This window comes from Heliangelus exortis, chromosome 1 (assembly GCF_036169615.1).
Source record: "Heliangelus exortis chromosome 1, bHelExo1.hap1, whole genome shotgun sequence".
Lineage (NCBI taxonomy): Eukaryota > Metazoa > Chordata > Aves > Apodiformes > Trochilidae > Heliangelus > Heliangelus exortis.
In genome coordinates, this window is record NC_092422.1 from 138,698,621 (window position 1) to 138,722,418 (window position 23,798).

The following is a 23,798-nucleotide window of genomic DNA, read 5'->3' on the forward strand; positions in this document are numbered from 1 at the left end:
GGTTACTGTGGGCATTTCCTTCAGGGGAAATACCTCGGTTTTTCGTAATGGGGCCGCGGCGGTGGCCATTGCCACTTCTACTTCGGCTTTCAAGCAAGCTAATAGATTGCAAACGGTTCGCCAGGTGTTGTCCGCACCAATAATGTCGCCGTTGGCCTCCTTATAGTGGAGACTTGCCAGCAGGTTGTACGTCTCCCCCCACAGGTCCCAGGCCGTTTCGGGACTCGGGTAGTGGAGGTTTTCCTGCGTTTCCGCCTGGGTTGTAATCTGATCGGCAACGGCGGTGCCGGTAGGTTTGCCCACATAGGAGCCCATCGTCAGATTTACTGATAACGGTGTTGAAGAGAAGAAAAAGTTTCTCTTACCCGAATTTTTCGGGGTATTGGACGGTCTGTAGAGAAGGGTCACTTTTGGACAAAACGCTCGGGGAGACAGTTTAGACCGAAATTAATGCTCGCATTCTCCACCAGATGTTGCGTGGGATGAGTCTCGCCGTGGGAGTCAGTCGAGCTAGTGCTGGCTCGGATGGTATCAGGAGCTAACTTTGATCCGTCCGGCTCTGGAATCCTCTCCGGAAGCCACACCTACCGAACCCGGGCATGCGCGCCTGGGCTAACCCCAGCTGGGCACAGGCGGGGGGGGCACCGTCTGGGCACTTGCTGCCTACAGTTATCTCTTGCCATTTCTACAGAAGCAGTGGTGTTATAAAGTTTTGTATTCATCAGTACTCTCTGAGCCTCAAAAAAAGATGCCCAGGCATTCTACTGTGTTCTTCAGTTTAGACTTATGAAGAAGTGACTGCTACCAGAACTGCTGGTATCACCAACCATAATTCCTAACTGCATTACACAGGGGAAAGCAGACTATGTGAACAGAGCAACATGAGAACAGGGAAGTTTTAGGAATGTTGGTCGTAAAATAAGCAGATGGTTTTACCTTGATCTGCAAGACATCAAGTGGAACTGTTTCCCCCTTCAGAATGGCCAACGTAGCATTAGTAATATGTCTGCAAAACAAACAGGAAAGAAGCAAAGGAAACAAACAGAAAGGAAGAAAAAAAAATAAGCTTTAAAAATACACTTTTTGTCAGCAAACCCCATTGTGAGCCAAGGGGGGGGCTTTTTTTGCAGCAAACACAATGACCCCATGGAAAGAACTCTGACAAAGTTCTGCACTTCCTTGAAATCAAAAAGCTGTGTAGCTGCAATGCAAGACAAAGCCTGTGTCCTAACAAACATCAAAAGACCTGAAAAACAAAGGGAATTCTTAGCCTAAGGTTTTCAGGTCTTTCTTCAGCTAATCTAGCAAATGACATGCCAGCTCTGTTACTTGATATTTTGGACACACTAAGGGCTCAAGTCATAGATTTATTTTATTGGTGAGAGAAGGGGATGGTCCTGAGACTAGTCTCAATTCACATGTCTGTGACTGAACTGACTTAGTATGTTAATTTGTTTTGAAATATTTAACCAACATAAATCTACCTATCAGCAGTGTTCATGTGGCTCTGGTCTCCATTAAGTTGTGGACAGTAGCTAAGGCACTTTCCCATTTCAAGTCATAAAGCACAGCACTAAAGATTTTGTAACCAAAGTATCAAGTTCACAAAGAAGTCTCTACGAGTCTCTGTGTTCAACCTCCTTCCTTATTTTCAAAGTTGGGTAAAATTTAAATTCCACATTGCACATATTTCCAGTGTTTCAGCTGGAGAGGGGAAAACCAAACCAAACCAAATGTTGTTTCTAGATCCAGCCCAATATTCATGTGAATCAGAAGAAACTGCCTTTGGCTTCATCAGGCTTAAAATAGTGAGACAGAGAAGGAAGCCCTTCTTCCCTAAGCCCTTCTTTTCTCTGAACTTTTGTCTTTCTGGAAGACATCTACAGCTCCTGAACTCCAAAGGTAAGATCTAATAGCACTGAAGGAACCAAAGGCCACATATTTCTTTTTAAAATACGATTTCTGCACTTCTTAAGTCAGGTTCTGTTCCTCGTGTGGGTTGTTAAGCAGCCTATTGACCAAATTCCTTTCAACTTCACCAATATGCTGCAGTCTCACCTGCACAGTTCATTACCTTGGGAGAACAAGATCACTCATTTCAAATAGCTTCTTTAGAACCCAAACATAAATTATTATTTTAATCTCAGCTGCTGATTACAGCCTTGTCCATCTTGCTGAGCCTCAGAGAACTCTGGTAGTTTTAATGAAGGATGTCATGCCAGGTGGCTCATGGGTTTTATGTGTGATGGATACCCACAAGGCTTCCATAGGAAAGAATGTTAATGAGTTACTGGGAGAACCAGAGTGAACTGATCTCAGGAGCAAGGAGAAATATAGTCATTAGTATGGGAGGACAGGGAGGAAAAAACTGAAAAGAAATGAAGTGTGAAAAAGAGAAAGCTTAGTTGACTAGCCTTTTTACTTCAGAAGTGGACAAGCAAACTTACAACAAACTGAAATGCAGGTAACAGTACAAGACTGGATCACATCCAGAATGCTGACAGGTAAGATCCAGGTGGTTGGAGCACTGTCAGCATCAGTCTCATGACAGGGGTGGGAGAGAAACCCTGCAAAAGTCAGTAACAGGATCCAGCCTTTCCCATAAAGATATTTTCATATACCTTACTTTGCAGGTGCCAACAAGGTTTTATGTGGACTGGTTTCTAGAATTCTTAAAATGGAGAAGGGACAGAAAGAGGGGTTTTTATGTTGTTACATTTTGTCATATTCTTGCTATAAGCTTGTTGTATACTTTCTGACTATTTCTTGATCTTTTTAATTATTATTATTTTTTTTAAAACTAGCATGATCACAGAGAAATTAGCCACAGCAAATTATTTCACATTCTAATAATACATACATTTCCTTCTTTTAATTTTAGTCAGCTTTTGGAACTCATTAACTCAGACAAGTCCAGACAATCATTAGCCTCTGCCCAGAGACTGCCAACTTCTATGTAGCACAGGAGAAAAAGTATCAAGCTACCAAGAAGTACTGATCCTTGAGAACAACACAAAAAGGTCCCCTTTCAGAAAAGTGTAAGACTTACTGGACTTGGTTTGTGCTCTCAGGGTAGAGCGTGTGGCTTAGACTGCACGTCGTCCCAAGGGGTATAAATCCTATAGGAATCTTACTGAAGACAGCCTGGACATGGGAGGAGAGGAAATTAACATTTGCATCAGTTGAAGGAAGCTTCCTGTGTGAAGATCACAGCTGTGTCTGATATCACCCCTTTGGCACTGAGCAACCAGGCACTTCCTTAAATGAGGCAGTAACACATAATGACTCAGATCATGGCACCCGAATCTGTGATCCCGCCACTGCCAACTGGGTACAAAGGAGCTCTCTGTAATCATTAAGAGCTTTGTTACATGTAGGCTAGCAGCCATGTCCTAACTAATGCATGGATTCTGTCAGCAATCTGCCATCTTTCTTAATATTGATGGTGGCAGCACAAGCTCTGAATCTCATTTATCATTGCAGAAATCCCCCTCTGACAGAGGAACCTTGCATGGCAAAGAGATTTTCTCAGTTAAGGAAAGGAAATTAATTGATTTCTCTGGCATCCAAATCATGAAGCAGCAGAAGGTCTGATTTTTGGAAGTCACTGACTGTGCTATTTTTCTGCACCACAGTTCAGCAAAAGGGCTTGCTGAAGGAGCAAGTTATTACACTCTACCTCATAATAAACTGTGTTTCTAGAAGCGTGTCAGCAAATCAATGGAAAAGATCATATATCACAATAGACCATCTCCCTCCTGGGCACTGCTACTGGCAGTGCCATGATACTGCAAATCTACACTGACTAAATAACCCCCCTCATCACTTTGTGCCCATCCTTTGCTATCTCTGTGTCACCTGCAAGTCTTAACAGATCTCATACACACTTCTCATTGTCTTCAGAATTGTTTTAAAGTGTGCAGAAGACAGGGTGTTTGCAGCTCCTGCAGTTATGCCCTGCTCCCCTGGCTGCTAAGAACAGCATTTCTGGAATACCTTGCACAGGCACCAGTGGTATGACATCCCCAAGTGAAAAGGTATGTAGAGCACAGAGTGAGGCACAAGAAGAAGTATTGTGAAGTATTGTGAAGCACAGGAAGAATTCCCCAGCCAAAGACATGAAGAGACACAGTGGCAATGCCAAGATGCAGTATCCCACTCAAAACAGTGCTGGGTGCAGAACTTTCTATACTGCTACAAATCAGCCCAAGCTACATCAAGATAGTAAGGCAAAAAACAGAGAAGAAAAACTAGCCAAAAAAACCACCAAAAAACTTTTCTTCCAATATATTGAGATTATGGAGATCTCGTAGGCCAACTATAATATTATTAAACTTAAACAACATGTCTCAGAATTGATACAGCCAGTGTCCCTTTAAAAGCTACTGGCTTGGTTGCAGAGTTTCTCTTGTCACACTCAGACAAAGCAACTGCCTAAACAGATACAACTCTAGCTGCCAAGGATATCATCATAATCTTGTCTGGATCATTTAATTGAGTTTTTGCCAGCTCCCGCCAGAAGGTTTTGGGAACAATGATTCCCTCCTTTCTTCAATAATACTGTCCTCCCTCTTTAGAAAGAAAAATGCCTCTCATTTCCATTTGGAGCAATTTACCTTGAGAGGTTAAAATTTGCTTTCTGCAGCCATCTGCATAGGCAGGTAGGTATTCACTGCTTGAAAAAATGGCAAAGAAATCATAAAGCAATAGGAGCATGGCCATAACTAAATTCAGTTCCAGGCCTGTATAAATACATGGAAAACATGTAAGTTCACCTGGTGCTTCTGCCAAACAAAGCAGCATACACATGGGTCCATGGGTCTTTGAGAGATGCACACTTGGCTTCTCCACAGTCCCACAGTTCCCTGACACGGGAAACTTCCCAGAGCTTGGGAGCCATGAAGCTCCATGAGGAAAGGAATGAAGAAAAATGAGCAGAACTACAGGACACAAGCATGGCCCACAGATTACTCAGCAAGAGTAGATGTCTAGAAGACTGCTAAAGCTAAGAAATCACAGTGGATGCACAATTCCTCCAATAAATAAATAAAAATAAACTTCCTCACCTCATCTGCTCTGCGAAGAAGTCCAGTTACGACCTGGAAAACATGGGAAGTGCTCAGCTCTGAGAATTCTGTTTTTCAGTTAGTGTTATGATGACATTCATACCCACATTTACTCTGTCAAAGATATAAGGAGCATTTACTCCTACATGGAAGGTGCTAAAGTTGCTTACATGGGCAAGGAGGCATGTTCAGTGTGCAAACATTGTGGAAATAGCAGGGTTATGAGTGTGCATGAGTATATGCTGTCATCACAACCAGTGGCAGTAAAACTGTTTTAACATTGAATAATACCCCACATAATGCAAAAATACCACTTGTCAGTGTGCAATTAACAATAACCAACTCTAAGGCCAGGAAAGACTTGCAGACTTAAGATCAGTGTATGTCATTTAGCCACTGCCTTGTGAAGCCAGTAGTTAGCATTCCAGAAAATGCTTTAGTAAAATACAGCACTCCTTGAAAAACAGAGTATTCTGCTCCCGACAGTAATCATCTTGACAATAGGCATTTATTAAATACATACCATATTTTGTTATCAATCCTGTGTGATTTTTAAATAATTTTATTCCCACTTACCAAAACATGCACTCCTTCTGAGGAGTTCAGACAGGAATGAACTTTGAAAATTAAACTATTACAGCTACATTACACAGAAATAAGTTAGAATTACATCTCCCCAAATAGATTTCTCATTCTAGATTAAAATTCTGGAAAACAAGTTTTGTCACACACTCTTTCGGCCTCCACTCCCATCATGACTTTTAGCCTCATAAAACTTGCAGAGTTTTCTTATAACACTGACTGAAAAACACAGATACTAAAATGGACAAATCTCTAGTAATGGCTGTTATGATGTTGCTACATTACACAGACCCAATCTCCTCACGCTCAGCCTGATTATCATGCTCAACAAACAAGGACAAAGCTACTGCAGTACCTCTTGTACCATGCCATCTCCTCCTGCAATAATGATCAGATCTGTATTTTCCATCAGTTCCAGCAGCTTTTTTGCTTGTCCCTCATGATCAGTCTGAAGCAACAGAAAGCCAAACAAGAGAACTCAGGTGACTGTTTCTCTGATTTCTCTTCTACAGAAAAAAAAGAATGATCTATCCATTTGCTTATTCTCATATAGGCACACAATACTGTATATTACTTACATTCACTGAAATTTCTTCAAGTTACAAAACAAATCAGCTGCAAAATACAAGACATTCAAGCAAACACACACAAAGGCAAAAAAAAATATCAGAATAAATCTTATTCAATAGATCCAGAGCATCTCAGCAATAATAAATTTTCCAGGTAGTTTTACATTGAAAAAAAAACACAAGCAAACCATGAGCTTGCAGAAAAAGTCCCAACATCTTTAGCAGCTTAAGAGCTCAAGTGCACTTCCTGAAACACAGCATCAGCTACATAAAAGGCTACTGCCTGACAGCAAGCTGCTGACAACAAGTTTAGCAGTAGAGTACACTACTTAACCACCAAACCACCTCTGCAAAATCAATGTCTTTTCCAGGCACATCTCAGAAGACAGAGCTACTCCCCCAGCCCTGTTTTGCCAGCTTTCGGGATTTGAAGCTACAAAGTATCATTGAGAGGTCTTCCAAAGTAATTTTTTTTTCTTAGAGTGGGACTATGTATTTTCAGTGATCAGAGAGAGGCATTAATAAAAACAGAATTTCAACACTTTGTGAAAAAAGATTTATATTAGAGTACTTCACTGCTAGGACACAGTGACTGTTAACCAATCCACACATCACAGCCTCAAAAACCTGTAAAAAGACCAAAATCCCTTCATGTTTACTTTTTCTTCTCTTCCAAAAGAAAATCTGCTACACCACTCTGAGGTTGGTGTTCTGCTTTCGTGATGGGAATGTTGAAATATTTTGGAATACACTTGAGATATTTTCAGTGTAAAAATAAAAGGTTATTTTTAACTAAACAGAACAGTTTTCTCTGTACAACAAAGCTCCTCACTTCTGAATTCTGCCAGTTCATGCAGAATTGACAGTCTTAACAGGGATGGACATGCACCACTAGCCAGCACTCAAGTATTTATAGAGGTTTTTCCCTCAAACATGAATTATGGAAGGGCTGCCTTAGACAGACAGACAAGCACATGTACTGCATTCGCTGAAAATTAAAAACTCAGTACACAGCTTGTAAATTAACTGTGAAATAAAAAGAAAAATACTAAGTTAAGCTTAATATCTCAGTATATGTATCTTCTTAAGAGATGTCTACAGTACAACTGAGAATTTCACATGCATTCAGAATTGAATTTCAGTTCTTCAAGAGGATACAGCAAAGCAGACAACACATCTGTAGTAACAGAACAGTGCTTACCTTAACCACAGTTACATCCAAACCTGATAAGTGCAAAATTGGAGCAGCATTCTTTTCAAAAAGGTTTCTAGCTTTGCTAGAAAAATAGAGAAAAAAAACATTTAATTAGTCTAGAGGCTAAAAAAATTAAAAAGGAAAGACACAAATGAATAACAAAAAGAAATCTACTTAAAAGTAGAGCATACACTCTACACAATCAGGCACACAACCTGCCACTCAGGAAAGGCGAGATTTCATTTGGTTCAAACATTAAAATTCTAGACTCGTATCTCAGTTGTCTGCTTTTTATTGTAGTTTAAAAAAATGCAGAAAAGGTTATCTAGCTTTCTCCACAAATAATTTTAAAAAACCCAAACCATAACAAAGCAAGAACTCCATGGAGAAACTTATTAGAAAAACACTGACTTAGAGTGCACCAGCCTTTAAGGCTACAAACATGTCCCATATAGAACTATTTAAATAAATATATTTACTGAATATGTTCAAAAGCAAAATTTTTTCTTGCTTTTGTTATAGGACTATATTATCTGCCTAATAAAATAATTATGCTATTACCTATAAATTGCTTGTAGTAAGTAGAACGATGAGACTAGAAGTCAGAGACTGAATTTATTAACATTTTGCATTTTCCAGCCATGAAATTTTTGACTGAAAGCACTTAAGTCCAAGCACTTCCACATCAGATCTATAATTGCTTTCATATTGTTACTGACAACTCCCCACCTCTTACCAAGATGCAACTAATACGAAGCTTAACTGATAAGAAGAAACAGACAGACATATCCAAAATAACTGTTTCTCTGCTAATCAGCATGCAAAAATAGCAGCAGACCTCTTCCAGTTTAGCTCTGAGCCCATATTTAGCCCCTCAGTTTGTGGGCATATGCCTTTCAAGGACAAGTTACCACAGAAGTAAGATCACTGCTCTCTAACTTCAAGTCTTGCAGCAATCAAGGTCATCTCTTATTTCAGTAGTTACTGAGGATGGAAATGCATCCTATACAGAAGTATGGAAGGAATACAAAGGAATTTCACATATAAAGGAATGACAAAGGCCAAAACACAGGATAAAAGGAAAATAAAAATATACATATGTTTAGAAATAATTTTTTCAACTCAAGCATCTAGTTCTATTTCTCATCCCAGTATTTCTTCTGAAATGAAGTTTGGCATAGTTACATAGCACCAGCTTGGCATCACAGGGAGGCAAAAATGAGCTCAAAAATCTGGCTGGCAGAGGAACAACACAGAAAGAGGACCTCACATATCAGCATAGGGAAGGGACAAATTTACCCTTTGCAAGCTGCTGGGTTGAGGAACACTGTTGCTTTCTTCAATGGCATACTGGAAGGGATCAGCTGGTTGCCAAAAGTCTAAGTGAGATAAAAAGTAGAGTTCAGTTATCTTTTAAGCACAGTGGTAAAGCAGTTCTACATCTCTACAGATGTCAATGGGCTTTTTTTGGGGGTCAGAGCAGCAGGGTTTTGGTAGTAAGGGGGCCACAGCAGTGGCTCCTATGAGAAGCTGCTGGAAGCTCCTCCACCTCTGTTCCAGCTCTGCCTCTGGCCAAGGCTGAGTCAATTAGCAAAGGTGGATGCTTCTCTGCAAGGAACATACTGAAGAAGGGGAAAATGAAACTGCAACGAAAATGGGCAGGGCAGAGGAGATGGGAAGGTGAGAGCAAAGATACCAATGTTGGTAAAGAAGGAGGGAAGTGCCCTCTCAGAGAGAGCCTTGCAGCCTGGGATGAGATGGCAGCTGTCCCCCTGCAGCCAATGGAGGGTCACAGTGGAGCAGTCCATGAAGGACCATGGTGGGGCAGATGTGGATCTGCAGCCCTTGAAGGATCATGATGAGGCAGATGGGGACCTGCAGCCACGGAGGACCCCACAGCAGGGGAGGTGACTGTTTCCAAAGCAGATGTGACTGTGTGGGCAGCCCAGGCTGGAGCAGTCTGTTCCTGAGGGACTGCACCTGGTGGGAGGCACTCATCTCAGAGGGGTTCATGAAGGACTCTCTCCCATGGGAGGGACCCCCATGCCGGAGCAGAAGGAGGCTGTGAGGAGTCCTCCCCCTAAGGAGGAAGGAGCAGCAGAAACACCGTGTGGTGAACTGATAATAAACCCCATTTCCCATCATTCCCCCCGCAGGAGTGAAGTAATTTGGGCTCAGGTAGAAGGGAGAGGTTGGGAGGGAGTTATGAAAGATCTGGTCTTGTTCTTTCTTTCTCCTGTTTTAATAAATTTTTTTCTCCTCATATTGAGTCTATTTTGCCCACAACCATAATTGGTGAGTGAAAATCTCCCTGTCTTGATTCATGAGCTTTTAGTTGGATTTTCTCCCTCTCCCACAATGCGGGAGTGAGGGGTGAGTAAGCAGATGCCTGGTTGTTCCCAGCTGGGCCTAAACCACGACAGCTTTCAAGCTCCATGACATTCAAATGACTTCCATCTTCAGCCATTGTACAAGTCTCTTAATCAAAGACCTGCACTCTTAGCTACAGCTCACACCACTGTCACAAGTACTCTTTAGCTTATTTTTACAATTTTAACACCACTGCGGTTTTGTCAACCTCTGGTTTTCTGCCACAGGCAGAGATCCAGGGAGTTATCCTTGACTCCAAGGTTACTTAATTTTCTTTCCTTATGTAATTCCCATACACTCTCCTGCCACCTTCTTTCTGCATCTTCTTCCACTTCTGTACTTCATTTCTTGTCTTTCTTTTACTCATTTTTGCATTTGCTATGCTTAAGTTTTTGTAGATATAAAAAATAATCACCAGAGAAACTGCCCTGACCTGCAAGCTGTTTCTCAGACATCTTTTCTTCCTAACATCTCAATATACAAGTCACTGAATTCCTCCCTCTTCAGCTTTTAAGACAATTGTTTGAGTTATTTCACACAGCCTCTTGTATGTTTTAGACATTTTTACCCACCTCCATAGCCTTTCAGCACAGGAGAGGTAAGAAAAGGCAAAGCTTCCACACATATTACTTGCCACTCTAAACCTCTTTTAGGTCACGTAAAGGCATCCTCACTACCAGACCAAACCAAATTGCTTTTGAGTACAAGGCTGACAAGGTAATCAGCAGTACCACCCAGAAGCCTCAGAAATAAAATAGACTACTGTGCTGAACACGAGACACAGTCAAAACTCCCTGGTTTTCCATCCCCTTTTATTTTGAAAGTTAATCCCTGTAGCAGAAATTATTAAGTTGAAGAAGGTCAATACTGCACACAAACCACAAACCATTTTAGTGATCTTTAGCCCGTTAAATTTTTAATTAATTCCACTTGCCAACACTGCTCAGGAAATCTTAATTAAAAGAAGCATGCAGCTGGCTATGATACTTAAAACATTTGAGTTTCTTCTTCAAGAAAGGAAAATTATGAGAGATGCTGCTGAGAGTAAAGGAATCTTCAAAGAAAGGGAAACAATTCAGAAGCTCTTAAGCTTTATTCAAAAGCTACTGGAAAACAGACCCACTTATTTTATTGCAACTGCTGGGTGGGATTAAGGAAATACAGAGGACTTACAGCATGTAAGAGCTGGTAGAAACAATTAGTTATTTGCTTGCTCTAAACAACCTAACAAGGCTCATAAAAAACTTAGAAGTAATGACATAATCACTTCTTTATGTAATACAGTTAGACATCTATGCTACATACAGGGGCATTTCTAGAGCAAAGGCTGATCTTTAAGACAGGAAATAAAAAAATAATATTGCAACTTTTTTTTTTTTTCCCAAACCACAACCTATGGAAAGACAACTGAAAGTCAGACAGTAAAAATGGTTATTAAATACATACATGAAGGTATATTTTAGTCAATGCTTTTTTCCCTTGCAAAATGCACACTTGCAGGTATTGCATTTTTGGACTTCTAAAATGACAATTACTATTTTGCAACTAGGAAGAATGCCTTATACAAAGGTTTTATAATGCTTTATGAATAGTAACAAAGAAACCATATTCCTTTATGGAAAACTATCCCTGCTTCACTGGGTGAATTGTTAGCCAGATAAAGAAGACCTCTTCAACACAGGCCCAGAGTTCAGTATCAACAGATTGAATTAGCAGGACCACATTTGCAAATGAAGTTAACGTTCAGCTGACACTGGCTTATTCCAGAGAAGGGAGTGCAAAAGGTTTAAAGTGTGATAAATGGGTTCTTTATTATAGAATCTTTCCATAACCACTTGCCAACCCACTGCTGTCACCATAAACTGAAATTTAAGTTCAGATGTGCAAAGTCATTGCAGGAATGCTGATGTAGTTGAGGTGAACACCTCATCAATCTGGTATTATAACAAGCTTAAAACCTCAAAAATCTGATGTAAAAATAACAGGGAACCGCCCCCCCACTTCACTAAGTCTAAATTTTTTCTTGGGTGAGCCTGCCTCTGTTTTTTCCCTATACTTACACATCACTGTAAAGACAAGTAGGGGTTTTTTTCAGTTACAGAATTTTGTCATTCTAAAGAAAATATCAGACATTTTAAGCCTTACTGCTGTTTTGTTTTGTGTTTTCAACCAGTATTTGGCCCTGACATATCAGTGAGAATGGAAACTACAGTGAGAACTGATTACTGGGCTTCCTAGTCCATTCCTTCCTAATGCAGGAATCTTCTGCAGGGTATTTTCCCAGGCTTTAACCACTGAAATTGCATCAAGTTCTACTGACAGTTCTTTTGCACTTTGATTTATAAGAATAACCCTTAATGGAATAGATCCCATCACTTAATGACTGGAAACAAGAAAAAGAAAAGTCAGAATTTCCTCAACAGAACTATCTTTTTGTACCACTCTTTCCTCAGCAGTAACATCTTTCTGACAAGGATACACACTTAGATCACTAAGCTTCTTCTTAGATATCATTTCTTCAGTGCCTTTTTAATTTTTTTTTTAATTTGGTCATCAATCTTCCAGATACTGGGGGCTATTTTTGGTGACATGAAAAAACTTGTGTCACTTTGTTATTATGTAGAAAAAACGGATACTGAAAAACACAAAAATCAAGAACAACTGATGCTGTGAGTTGAAAATGCATTTGATTCTGAAGCTATAAATATGATTTATGAAAGCAGTATTTCCAGGGAAAGATTTTTCTATTTCTTTCATGAGACTTGAGCTCCCTTACATCTATTTGGGCATGAAGTTCTATTGCTCAAACTAAGTTGCTGTGAATATCCTTCCCTCAACAGCTGACAGGCTAAAATTGGGATTATTCAGGTGTATCACAGAAGCAGGGTAATCTCCAGGAAAGGTCTTTAACGAGGAAAATAATTTTCAATATTCTTCTCAGGCCTTAGTATGTAGTGATGATGACAGCAGTGTCACACCATCCAAAATCTCTAAGATCTGGCACAGAGAAGGAGATTTAGAATAAACTTCATTTGTGGGAGGTATAAAGACTCCTAATATCCCATGCCACACCACTAAAGTAATCATAGCCAGTAAGCAGTATCTGTGCAGCCATGGGCAGCAGCACTTGCACCCCTGAAAGATTGCATATTAAGGACAAGACTTCTTTATGGGATTACTACAGTATGTGAATTTGTTCATTGCTGCTTGCCCATACATGTCACAAACTACAAAATGCAGTAGCCAGTACACTCAGAGAATTACCATGCCTCTCTGAACACAAGCTTTCTTGTCAGTGATCTGCAAACAGATTGTCTCCATTAAGTTCACAGTACGTGGGTCTCATAAGTGGTAGGTCAGTCATCTCCCTTAATACCCTTGATAAAGTCACTCAAGATAGAAGAGACAAGGGCAAGGTCTCTCCAGCTAAGCACTAACATGAAGCACTTTGCACTGCTCCTGCCCAGACTACACTTCTGGCGGTGGATAGGAGATTTCAGTCTCCTATCTTATCAACAAATCACCTTCTTTCCAGAACTTCAGAGGCACAGAGCAACTACACCTGCAGAAGTGGAGGTCTGGGTAGCTGCAGCACTAGCTGAGTTTACCCCAGCAACACCACTGCATCTATTGCAACAGCAGCCAGGGCACGAAAGGTGCAGTACCCTGGCTGCAAGTGCTGAGGCCTCATCCACCCTTTGGCACTGGAGCCAAAGAACAGGAACGGCACCTTTGTGAGGCTTGTCACGTAGGGAGGGCCCACTGGGAAAATCTCAGGAGCTCTGCACAACCAAGATAAGAGGGAGATTTTCATCTAATTTTATCACTTTAAACGGTATTACCTGGGCTTCTTGGCACGCAGCTCTTCGTAGCAGGTTATCGCTATTGGGTGAGACAGAAAAGAGAGTGGACATTAGGTTGTGTAACTTTAAAACAATTTGCTCTTTTTTTAAATGCAGGAACATACTCCAGTTGCACACACTTTGACAGCACTTAAATTTTAAAAGTGCAGGTTCTTTAAGACATATTTAATACATTTTAAAGATGAAGCACACCCATTTAAGCACAAATACAATCTTTTTTTCTGCACGTGCACACAAACACTCTTTCTGTAGTAAAGAAAAGCACAAAACAAGGACCAGGATGCCTATGTGCTGAGATTACATAAACTGTGAGACACTGCATAACTGCTTTATTTTTAAATTGCAACGTAACTGGGCTCTAGATCTAAAGTGTGGGGTTTTTTGATGTTAATAAGGCCTTTTACACTGAAGGTACTTACCATTCCAACAGAATACACCTAAGTGCAACTTCTATGGTCTTAAATATTTGTGCATTATAATTGCTAACTCCTATGTCCATCAGTTTCTAAGCCAAAACACCTACCATGCACCTAGGTCTGAGCGTAGCCTAAAGCAGTAACTCAGAGATCAGAACCACTGAACTCATCTAAATGAAGTTTAAAATTAAAGAAGAAAATATGAGTATTAGGTATGTCACTGATGTTAATTTCAGAAAGAAATTTCAGACTAATCCTTGTGCTTGATATTGATGACAGACAGCATTAGCAAGGTGGCAAGATGGGTGTAGTTGGCAGTACTGGGAGACAGACCTACTGGGTAAGGAACAAAATTCATTTCTCCCCAGACCAAAAAATGCCCTGTTGGTTCTTGCAAACGAAAAAGGGAACCCTGTTCTGCAGTGCCTGAAGTCTTCCCTGTCCTCTAGACACCAGACACTCCCCCCTCCTTCCTAAAACTAAAAAACTTCACATTTTCCTTGACAATACCGGTCGAGACAGTATATTACTGTCTCAAAACTATCAAGGACATAAAATGCCAATTATAGTCAGCATACTAAAAAAAAAAAAATACACTAGACCAATTAAAATGATTGAATCATTTTTTCATGAACCATGAAAAATATGTGACTAAGAAAGAAGCACACTACTGCCCCACACTGTGGCTCACCAGGCCAAGTCCTGCAATGGAAATGTCAGAAGAGAGGGCAAAGCTTGGTCAGACCTTTGGTCCCAAAGACAAGTGCAATCTGTTCAGATCTACAAGCTTACACTATTAACCTCTAACAGACCTACAGAAGTTGCTCTTTTTGCAAACAGCATCACCAAAAGATGCAGGAAGGTCCTCAAAGGAGAAGTAGGGTGACTTCGGTTGAGGTATAAAGTTGGGTTCTGAGAACATTACTCTATAGTAAAAAACCCCACTATACTATAGTTTTTTTACTATAGTAAAAAAAACCACTATTACTTTAGTGTTAGTAATAATAAAAAGACAAAGGAAGAATTATTAATATATACATGCATAGTACCTCATCAGGATAACAAGAAACTAGAGTCTAAAAAAAAAAATTTCCTCAGGGGTCTAATCATGCTTTTAACTGCAATTTTTGCTCCTTAAAACCAAAGGAACAAGTAATTTGTATGAAGCATCCAAAATATTACTTAGAGGACCACAGTTGCTTTGGATTGCAGATATTATGGGATATCAAAAAAACCTCACTGTCCAATGATGGCTGCACAGCTGATGTGTTTGAGAACTGCTGTCCTAACCTGAGTAACAAACTCCAGTCAAATCCAGGTTCTCTGCTTATTTCACATTGATTCTATTTTGTTTAGAAGTCAAGCAGGGTCACCCAGTGTTTTCCTGGTGTCCACAGCCTTATGGTGCAGTGTTAATTGCCTTTAAAATGGAACCTAGCACAACTTTTCAAATGCAAGCAGAAGACACTGTGCACTCTGCCACAACCTGCAAAGACCGTCAAGAAAAGTATGAAAGATGAGAGTTTGATTCAGCTTAGCAGAGCCTTAACCATAAAAATTAAGCTTGACAGTTTAGATGTCAACATTTACAGGTATTTTCTCCTGCACTGAAGCATTTACAGAAACAGTCTGCTCTGACACACATCCATTAACTGCCCAGTAATTTAAAGGTGATTTGCCTCACCTCTCCTGTAGTCCAGCACCCAGAATCCCATGACACCCCAGCCATCTTCCCAGGATTCCCACTGATTCGACTAGGACAAATAGTTCATAGTCATCTAAGCTTAGCTTCAAGATGTCCTGAGTTTCACTTAAAGATGCCAAGTAATGGGAAAAATTTTACTTCCATAACAAATATGTCAACATTTAACTATCTTTACACTTAAGGAAAAAAAAAAAGTGTAAGAGCACTCACAGGGGTGTGCCTGTGAGAGCAGCAGATCTCCCTCTGTATCACAGCTCTTGCCTTTACACATCTCATATGGCTCACCTACAGTAAAAGTGAGTTTGGAAGTTCTCCACAGGTCATACCAATTAATAAATATATAAAAATGCTGAGAAGAGCAAAAAGGTAGCTTCTTAAAATCTTCTTAGTGCACATTAGATTACCAAAATATGGCTGTGTAACAGCTCCAAGAGAAGATACTTCAATAATAAATATAAGACTTTTTTGTATGTATTGACTAGTATTATGCAGTAATAAACCCTTTCCAATGACACTTGAACGCGAGCAAGTGAAAGCTGAGGGAAACTGCTGCACTGCCTTAAAGAACACAGAGATTTCTTCTGACTTGTACCATATCCACAGCAAACTAAAAATCAATTTTTATTTTATGTTCTCCCTAAGGCTTACAGAAACAACTCCAGCCTTAAAGCAAAACAGACGTGCAGCATTGCATCTGTTGGCCAACCCAGGGCTGCCTTCCCACTGTGAGAATTAAGCACCACACACAGCTTTCCACTGAGCCAATTGCTTAAGCAGTAAAAAACTGGGAGACAGAGAGGAACGAGCAATGGAGGTGGGTTATGAGAATGTCCTAAGCTGAACCCATGGACAGAACTTTGGCTAGTTTGACAAAGGTATCAGTCAATCCTGCAAAGCCAGCAGCCACTGCAGCACAGACTCTTTAGAGAAGAGGAGGCTTACACTAAAGCAAGGAACCAATGCAGAAATAAAGGAAGAACAACTGCCCAGAGCTCACTATGTACAAGCTATGTCAGGCTGCCAGAGCACACCAGGCTGTATGAGCCACAGGAACAGGGGCTGTTCTGAGATGTCTGCAACACTCCTGGCACAGCGCTGGTGGCCACGGCTCCTGTCCTAAGTGGTTTCAGCTGGGAAAGGTAATAATCACCCTTACATACAAGCACACAGAGCCACAAAATTTAAGTATGCAGGCTCCTACAGCTGAGACTGCAACCTCTGCCCAAGAGCCAGCAGAGGTCAGGGATGAAGGGCTGGTTCCCATGATGAAAGGTCAGCCAGGGTAGCAGTGAACTCAACAGGGAGAAGACAGCAAACTGTCTTGTCAAAAAAAAAAAAAAAAAAAAAAAAAAAAAAAAAAAAAAAATGCAAGAAGCTGTCTGAGGCCCACAGCTGCAGCAAGGACAAACCTGCATCTTAGAGCCAACTAAAGCAACTCCCTTAAAAGTGTCAAAACTACAAATGTATGAAGAAGGCCAGGTGTGAGATCCCTTTTCAAAAAGGGTTATCGGCATTAAACTTAAAACTATTAAGCATATTCAAGCAAGAAGCAGCCTAAAATCTGGAGTTCAGTGTCTTCATCAAAAGCCAGTTTTGTGAAGGAGAAACTTCAAAGCTGTGCATATAGGATCACCCTTGAGAGCTGTAACAGAAATCCTAGAAGAGATTTTATCTTAGCAGAGAGCTTTTTGGCTGGTTCTAATACAGCAAGAGCACAGCATCCTCTTTGCTAGATATTAGCATTTTCTTTCAGCTTGGCTTTGGAAGAGAATGAGAGACAAATCTTAATTTCCAGCAGTTTTACCCAAGACTCAGAATTTATACGCCTTTTTTTTCTGACAAAATTTTGATGAAATAAAGTCAGCCATTCAGGGTGTATATGCAGAAAGCAAGGATCAGTTGGCAAACACAGGGAGACTGCCACACAGCTATGGATAACAACACCACTCGGATTAGTGGCAAGCAGTGAAAGGCTGAGAGGCCCCAACAGCATTTTCCATGGAGAAAGTCAATATTTTCACATATACAGAGTAAAACCTGAGTATGTAAGGAGTCCACTGTCTCAGTGCCACATCGAGGGTCTCCATCTGACAAAGTGGTGAATGCTTACCCAGTAACACCATGGTAACAGTCCACCCAAATCTGACAATAAATTAGGCTGATGTGCATCATGTCAGAGACTCAATTTCTGCTGACTTGACAGAATTGGTGACTCATTGCACCACCTGAACATATAAACAACAGCAGCAGCTCAATTCAGGAAAGGTGACCCAAGACATAATAGTGAGATGGGCTTCCAAAGTTGGCAGAAATTTTAAACAATCATAGGGTATCTTTATCTGTAATAACTTCACCTGTGTACATAAAGCAGAAGTAGGTTACTGTATATGAACATGTATCTGATAATGTGTAGAGCCTCCAGGTTTTCATCTAGTATGTTGAATTCAGCGTCCCTTGTACCTGTAGTATGATATGCTACAGATTAAAATTATGCTAATATATAAATTCATGCAATCCAGAGAAACTCAAGAGAGACAATCTCACATGCAACCACACCAAGTGAACTTATTCTCCAATACTACAAGAGTATTTGCTATCCTAAATGCAATACAATCGATTTTTAAAACGTGTTCTTTTATGAGAAAAAAAAGAATTTTAAGAGTCACTAAGATTTTGTTAGGCTAGAAATAGGATTTAGTTAAAAGTAGTTCAACCAGACATAATGCCTGTCATTTTACACATGAAAACCCTTTGTCACCTCCAGATCGATATCTCTTCAGAAAAGTCATCTTGTGTTATATTACACACTTCCAAGGGCTGAATCACAAATGGGGGAGGGGGAATCAGCACAAGGTTTCTTCTTTACTCTTTTCCTGTTCATCCAAAACTTACTTTGAAGTAAGTACTTGAATAAACACCTTGAAAGATGCAGGGCTAAAACACTGATCCAGAAACCTGTAGGATACAGGTGCCAGGAATCACCGGGTGACAAGCCAGGTTGCACCCAGCCTCACCTTTTATTGGCCCCAGGTCTTGGGCATGCTCAGTGGGGCCAGCCCTAACCGGGCACAGGTGAGACAGGGCACCAGCCTGGCTCATCACCCGGCGATTCCTGGCACCTGTATCCTACAGAAACCAAATGCTGCATAAAGAAAGCATCCTACAAGACTGGGCTGAGAAGCTCCTCTGCAGTTACCATCATCCACAACCTTCAGTCTAACTGAGCAATGAACCAAATACTCCAGAGCCCCTCTCTCCTCAACAGCCTGGGGAGCACAAGGGTATTGACATCGGGTCCCACAGCACAGTTTGCAGGGCACAGGAGAGGGACACCTGGGTCCACTTCCAGGCAGAAAAGAGGCACAGGGAGCAAGTCTGGAAAAAAAAGTCCTTTATTTGTCCATGTAGCATCCTTCAAAGTCTTAAGGAAGTATTCCAGACCTCTTCTGTACCCATGGGCACGTAGACCCTAACCTCAGAAGAGTTGCCATTTATTTGCAGGACAGGTAGTTATTTACAATAGCTCCATTTAATGCAGGGATCATAGTTTCTGCATCCAAGAGAAGAATGAACCTTGACAAGTCAAAAAAAAGCAAATTATCTTCTCCTTGCAAAAGAAATATCTTAGAAAATCCTCAAGGATGGAAAAGCCAAGAAGACGGATGGCAGGATGGGAAACAAAACTTTTCCTCAGCTGCAAATAAATGAGCAACATTTCAGACAGCTAATTCCAAGAAGTCAGAGGCTAATCTGAACTGATGCTGTGCTAAAGCAAGCCCCTTCGTCAGAAACTCCAGCGATGCCAGGAATGGAAGCACAAGACTTCACTAAACCTTTAATCTGTTCTAAAAGGGCAAATACAAGTCTAGTCAATTATGCCTCATGCATAGTAATTTAGCCCCTGATGTCAATAACAGCAAGACTCATGGCCAGCACAGCCATATGTGGTTCCCTCATTAACCTCTTCAAGTGCTGCCTGCAGCAGTTTGTGCGTGGGGCTAAAGGCCCCTCTCGTGCTCCCCAGCATAGCTGGTACATAAACAATCTGGGGAGGTGGCATGTAGGAAAAAAAAAAACCAAAACACACAAAAAAAACCCCAAAAGCACACACACACACACAAAAACCCCAAACCAAAACCAAACCAAAACAAAAAAAAACCAACATCAAAAGCCATTACAGCATTTGGAGGCAAAAGAAGCTGCAGAGAGGATACTGGCCTATTCCCTACTGGCCAGCAGCCACAAGGTAAGGACTTCACTGGTGACAAAGTGCCACAAAAGGGCTGCTTCAATTTTCTCACTCTTGCCATCAGGTTCTCCTCGTTTTGTAAGATTAAGTTCAATCGTTTGGGTAAGAGGTATCCAGAATGATGTGACTGGGTTCAAGTCAACAACTTCAAGTCATCAGAGGGAAGAGTGGAATGCAAGCTCAAGGATCCACTGACATTACACAAAGGCATCAAAAAACTCCCAACCTGTTTAGCACAAATACTTCTGCTTACAACACGGTTGTAAAATATGTATTTCTCTTCTGTCTGGTGGCCCATGTAGGCAAATACCTAAAACCATGACCTTGTTACCACCACTTTCACACAGTTATTCTCCATCTTATCACAGCCTGCCTCACAATCAGCATGGACAGAGTTTTTTTGCTGCTTGCCCTGCAGTCAATCAAGCTTTAGTGCTTCAGAGAACATATAGGTAACTAAAGCAGATGTAAACAGACTGATTTAATGCAAAAGTCCCCAGGTAATAGCAAATAAAGAAGTATAACAGACAATATAAACAGATTTCTTTTTCTAAGTTTTCCACTGAGGTTTTGACAGCATTTTAAGGTTAGCAGAAAAGAACATGGCTGAAAATCATGACTTAACAATTAAAATGACAGTAAGACAGCGACAGATTAAACAGCAGCACCATAAGTAACAACTTTTAAAAATAATTTGGCTATACTTACATTTTCATCAAATGCATTAACCATAATCTTAATGGACAGGGATTAAAATATAAGCCTTGCTATTTAAAACTTATGAAGGCTTCTTCTTACAGTAAGGAACTCTTGCTCCACAAACAGTGGGAATGACACCCTGCTAAGTACACTTATATGATCAGTTCTGCTCTGCTACAACAGTTGATGGGCTCCTTCCAGCTTGGTGGGTGACAGCACCAGGGAGGCCCAGTGCTTGGCCACTCACCTCAAGAATCACAGAATATTTTAGGTTGGAAGAGACCTCCAAGATCACCTGGTCCAACCTTTAACCAACACCATAATCTAACTACTAGACCATGTCCTTAAGGACCAGGTCCAAATGCCTTTTAAATGCCTCCAGGGATGGTGACTCCACAGTGTCCAGGGCAGGCCATTCCAATGCCTGACAACCCTCTCAGTGAAAAAATGTTTCCTAACATCCATCCTAAACCTCCCCTGGCGCAGCTTCCAGCCATTAAAGAAAGGCATAAACATTCATGCAACAGTTACTTGGCACCTTCCCCGAAGTGTCTGGCACCGTTAAAAGACACAAAGGAAGTGGGACTATTCACAGCCACACAGGTGGGTTCCCCCTCAGCCCTGTACCAGCTGCACCATTTGCAGGTGTTGGGCCTTATAACACTGGTTAATGCCGACAGCACACGCTTGGCTGGTGGCCCTTTAATTTTTTTTAAGATAAAAGGAAGAAACCTTTTTCTCCTCTTCAACAGGCCCCAGAATGATTCAAGCCACCCTGACAACACTTCTGTTTAACACCACCGCCTGAACCTGCCCCAAACTTCCAAGAAAGCCAAGGCGGGGCAGTCGCAAATCAGCACTAAGCCTCCCTCAGCTCAGAGGGGGAGGGACGGGCACCCCCGAGGCCCCGAAGCCCGTCCGAGGGGAGACCCCCATGTTAAGAGCAGCGAAGGGAGACGGCCTCAGGGGGTCAGGCCGGCAGCCCGGGCTTCCGAGGCGAAGCGATGCCTCGGCCGTGCGGGGCCGGTGGCTGTGAGGGCACACGGGCGGGGGGGCGGCCCAACTCTCCCGCCCACCACGCACCCCCCTCGGTCCCCAGCCGGCAATTACCAGTGCTTCCCATAGAGCCAGTTCCCGCCCCAGCTCAGCAGGCAGACCCCGAACGTGGTTTTCTTCCAGTGGTTCCGCAGGGTGCTCAGCACCTTCCCCGCCCCGGCCATGCCGCCCGCCCCTCAGGACGGGACGGCGGGAACCGGCGCGGCTCCCGCTACCCAGCCCGGCTCGGCTGGAAACGGCTCCCCCGCTACCGGCGTTCCGCGCCGCGCCGCTTTCCCGGCCCCTCTCTCGGTCTCCGCCGAGTTTCCCCGCGGGGTTCCGGCCTTCGCTTAGGGCCGGGCTCCCGCCAGGCGGGATTTGCTCAACCTTCCCCCCGAGCATCAAGCGGGAAGCTGAGGGGATCTCATCCCCTGTCCGTGTCCCCGCCTCGGGCCGTGTGTGCCCGCAGATGCGGTCCGGGCACTCTGCTGCAATTCCGGAGGATCGTGGTGGCTGGAAAGGAGATTTTGGGTATGGAATCCAACCATTAACCCGCACTGCCAAGCCCGCCACTAAACCCTGACTCTAAGCACCACGTCTGCACATCTTTTAAATCCCTCCAGGGACGGTGACTCCACCGCTTCCCTGGGCAGCCTCTTCCACTGCCTGACAACCCCTTCAGGGAAGAAATTTTTCCTAAAATCCAATCGGGTGCCTCCTCTGGTGCAACCTGAGATCTCTTGTCCTGTCGGCTGTTACCAGGAAGAAGAGACCAAGCCCCAGCTCCCCACAGCCTCCTGTCAGGTGGTTGCAGAGGGTGATAAAGTCCCCCCTCACTCAGCCTCCTTTTCTCCAGGTTAAACATCCCCGGTTCCCTAAGATGCTCCTCATAAGGCTTGTGCTCCAGACCCATCACCAGCTTCATGGTCCTTCTTTGGACACTTCTTGGTCGTGAGGGGCCCAAAACTGAAGACAGTATTCGAGGTGCAGCCTCACCAGTGCTGAGTACAGGGGGAATTTAAAAAAAATGAGAAAAAAACCCCACGTGCTCTGTCAGCAAGCCCCAGCAAGTGCATGGAGAAAGAGCAGGAGATTTTTTGCGTGCTAAAGGACAAAAGCAAAGAGCTGGTTTTCCACACTGATAGAAACATCCAAGCTGCCCCCTAAAAACCCAAGCAAAAGTATTTCTGAAGGTTCACCTTGAAGAACAGGTGGGTAGGAGGTACCTGAGTGTTGCTCTTTCAGCCCCACGGGTGGAATGACCACATGGAGCAAGAGAAATGTCTCCAGCCATGCCTGGAGACCAGACCATCCTTGCAAGGATGCCACACAGCCACGAACAGCACCAGCATCCTGCCAGGAAAAGGCAGAGACACAATCAGGTGGTGAGACCTGACCTCATGGTGGCAAATGCTTTGGGACAATTTAATGATGATGGCCCCTTCTAGCGAGTAGTAAGAAAAGGTGGCTGCCTGAAGCCATTTTTGGGACTCTGGGTATGCAAAAGTCTGTTTTGCAAGAATCAAGTTGATGCAGAATATGGTCCAGAAGACACTCTGCTGTTAGTGATAAGGAAAACAGTTGAAACCCTATGGATTCATTTCCCTACTATGTTTTGCTTTTTCTTTTCCCTTCATTTTGTGTAGTAGAAGATTTGGATTTTTTTTTTTTTTCTAAGAAAAACATTAAAGCTTCTGATGGGTACTTCAGGCACAGCATCATCCAGTATCTATCACTTCTCATTTAAATATTACAGGTTCATCTGGACAGTGCATCTCAGTGTGCTGACTGCAGGCACTTGATGAACTGCTGAATTTTCCAGGTGGTGTGCAGTGATTAGATATCCTACTTTTGTCCCCTTTTGCATTGTCCCACTTTTTTTTTTTTTTTTTTTTTTTTTTTTGAGGATTCAGGTGATGTGGCCAACTGCTAAGAGCAACAGTAGCAACAGATCCTAGTACTCTTACCCTGCTCTCCTTAGGTTATGGAAAGATTGCCTACTTATAAGTACTTTTCAAATTCATAATTCTCAGGATCTGCCACAAATAA

At 42.2% G+C, this 23,798-nt stretch overlaps 1 protein-coding gene across 1 annotated transcript in view; it reads right to left on the bottom strand.

The window, feature by feature from the left end:
- Nucleotides 1-21,997, bottom strand: part of AGK (acylglycerol kinase) — a 37,964-nt gene extending 15,967 nt beyond the window's left edge. The window contains exons 1-8 of the mRNA XM_071727128.1: nt 21,825-21,997; nt 13,625-13,664; nt 8,712-8,791; nt 7,419-7,494; nt 6,004-6,096; nt 5,067-5,099; nt 3,050-3,144; nt 937-1,006 (exon numbers count right to left, since the gene is read on the bottom strand). Of these exons, the coding sequence (XP_071583229.1) occupies nt 937-1,006; nt 3,050-3,144; nt 5,067-5,099; nt 6,004-6,096; nt 7,419-7,494; nt 8,712-8,791; nt 13,625-13,664; nt 21,825-21,934 (597 nt within the window). The 5' untranslated portion in view covers nt 21,935-21,997. The remainder of the gene's footprint in view (nt 1-936; nt 1,007-3,049; nt 3,145-5,066; nt 5,100-6,003; nt 6,097-7,418; nt 7,495-8,711; nt 8,792-13,624; nt 13,665-21,824) is intronic.
- Nucleotides 21,998-23,798: the final 1,801 nt, after the last annotated feature.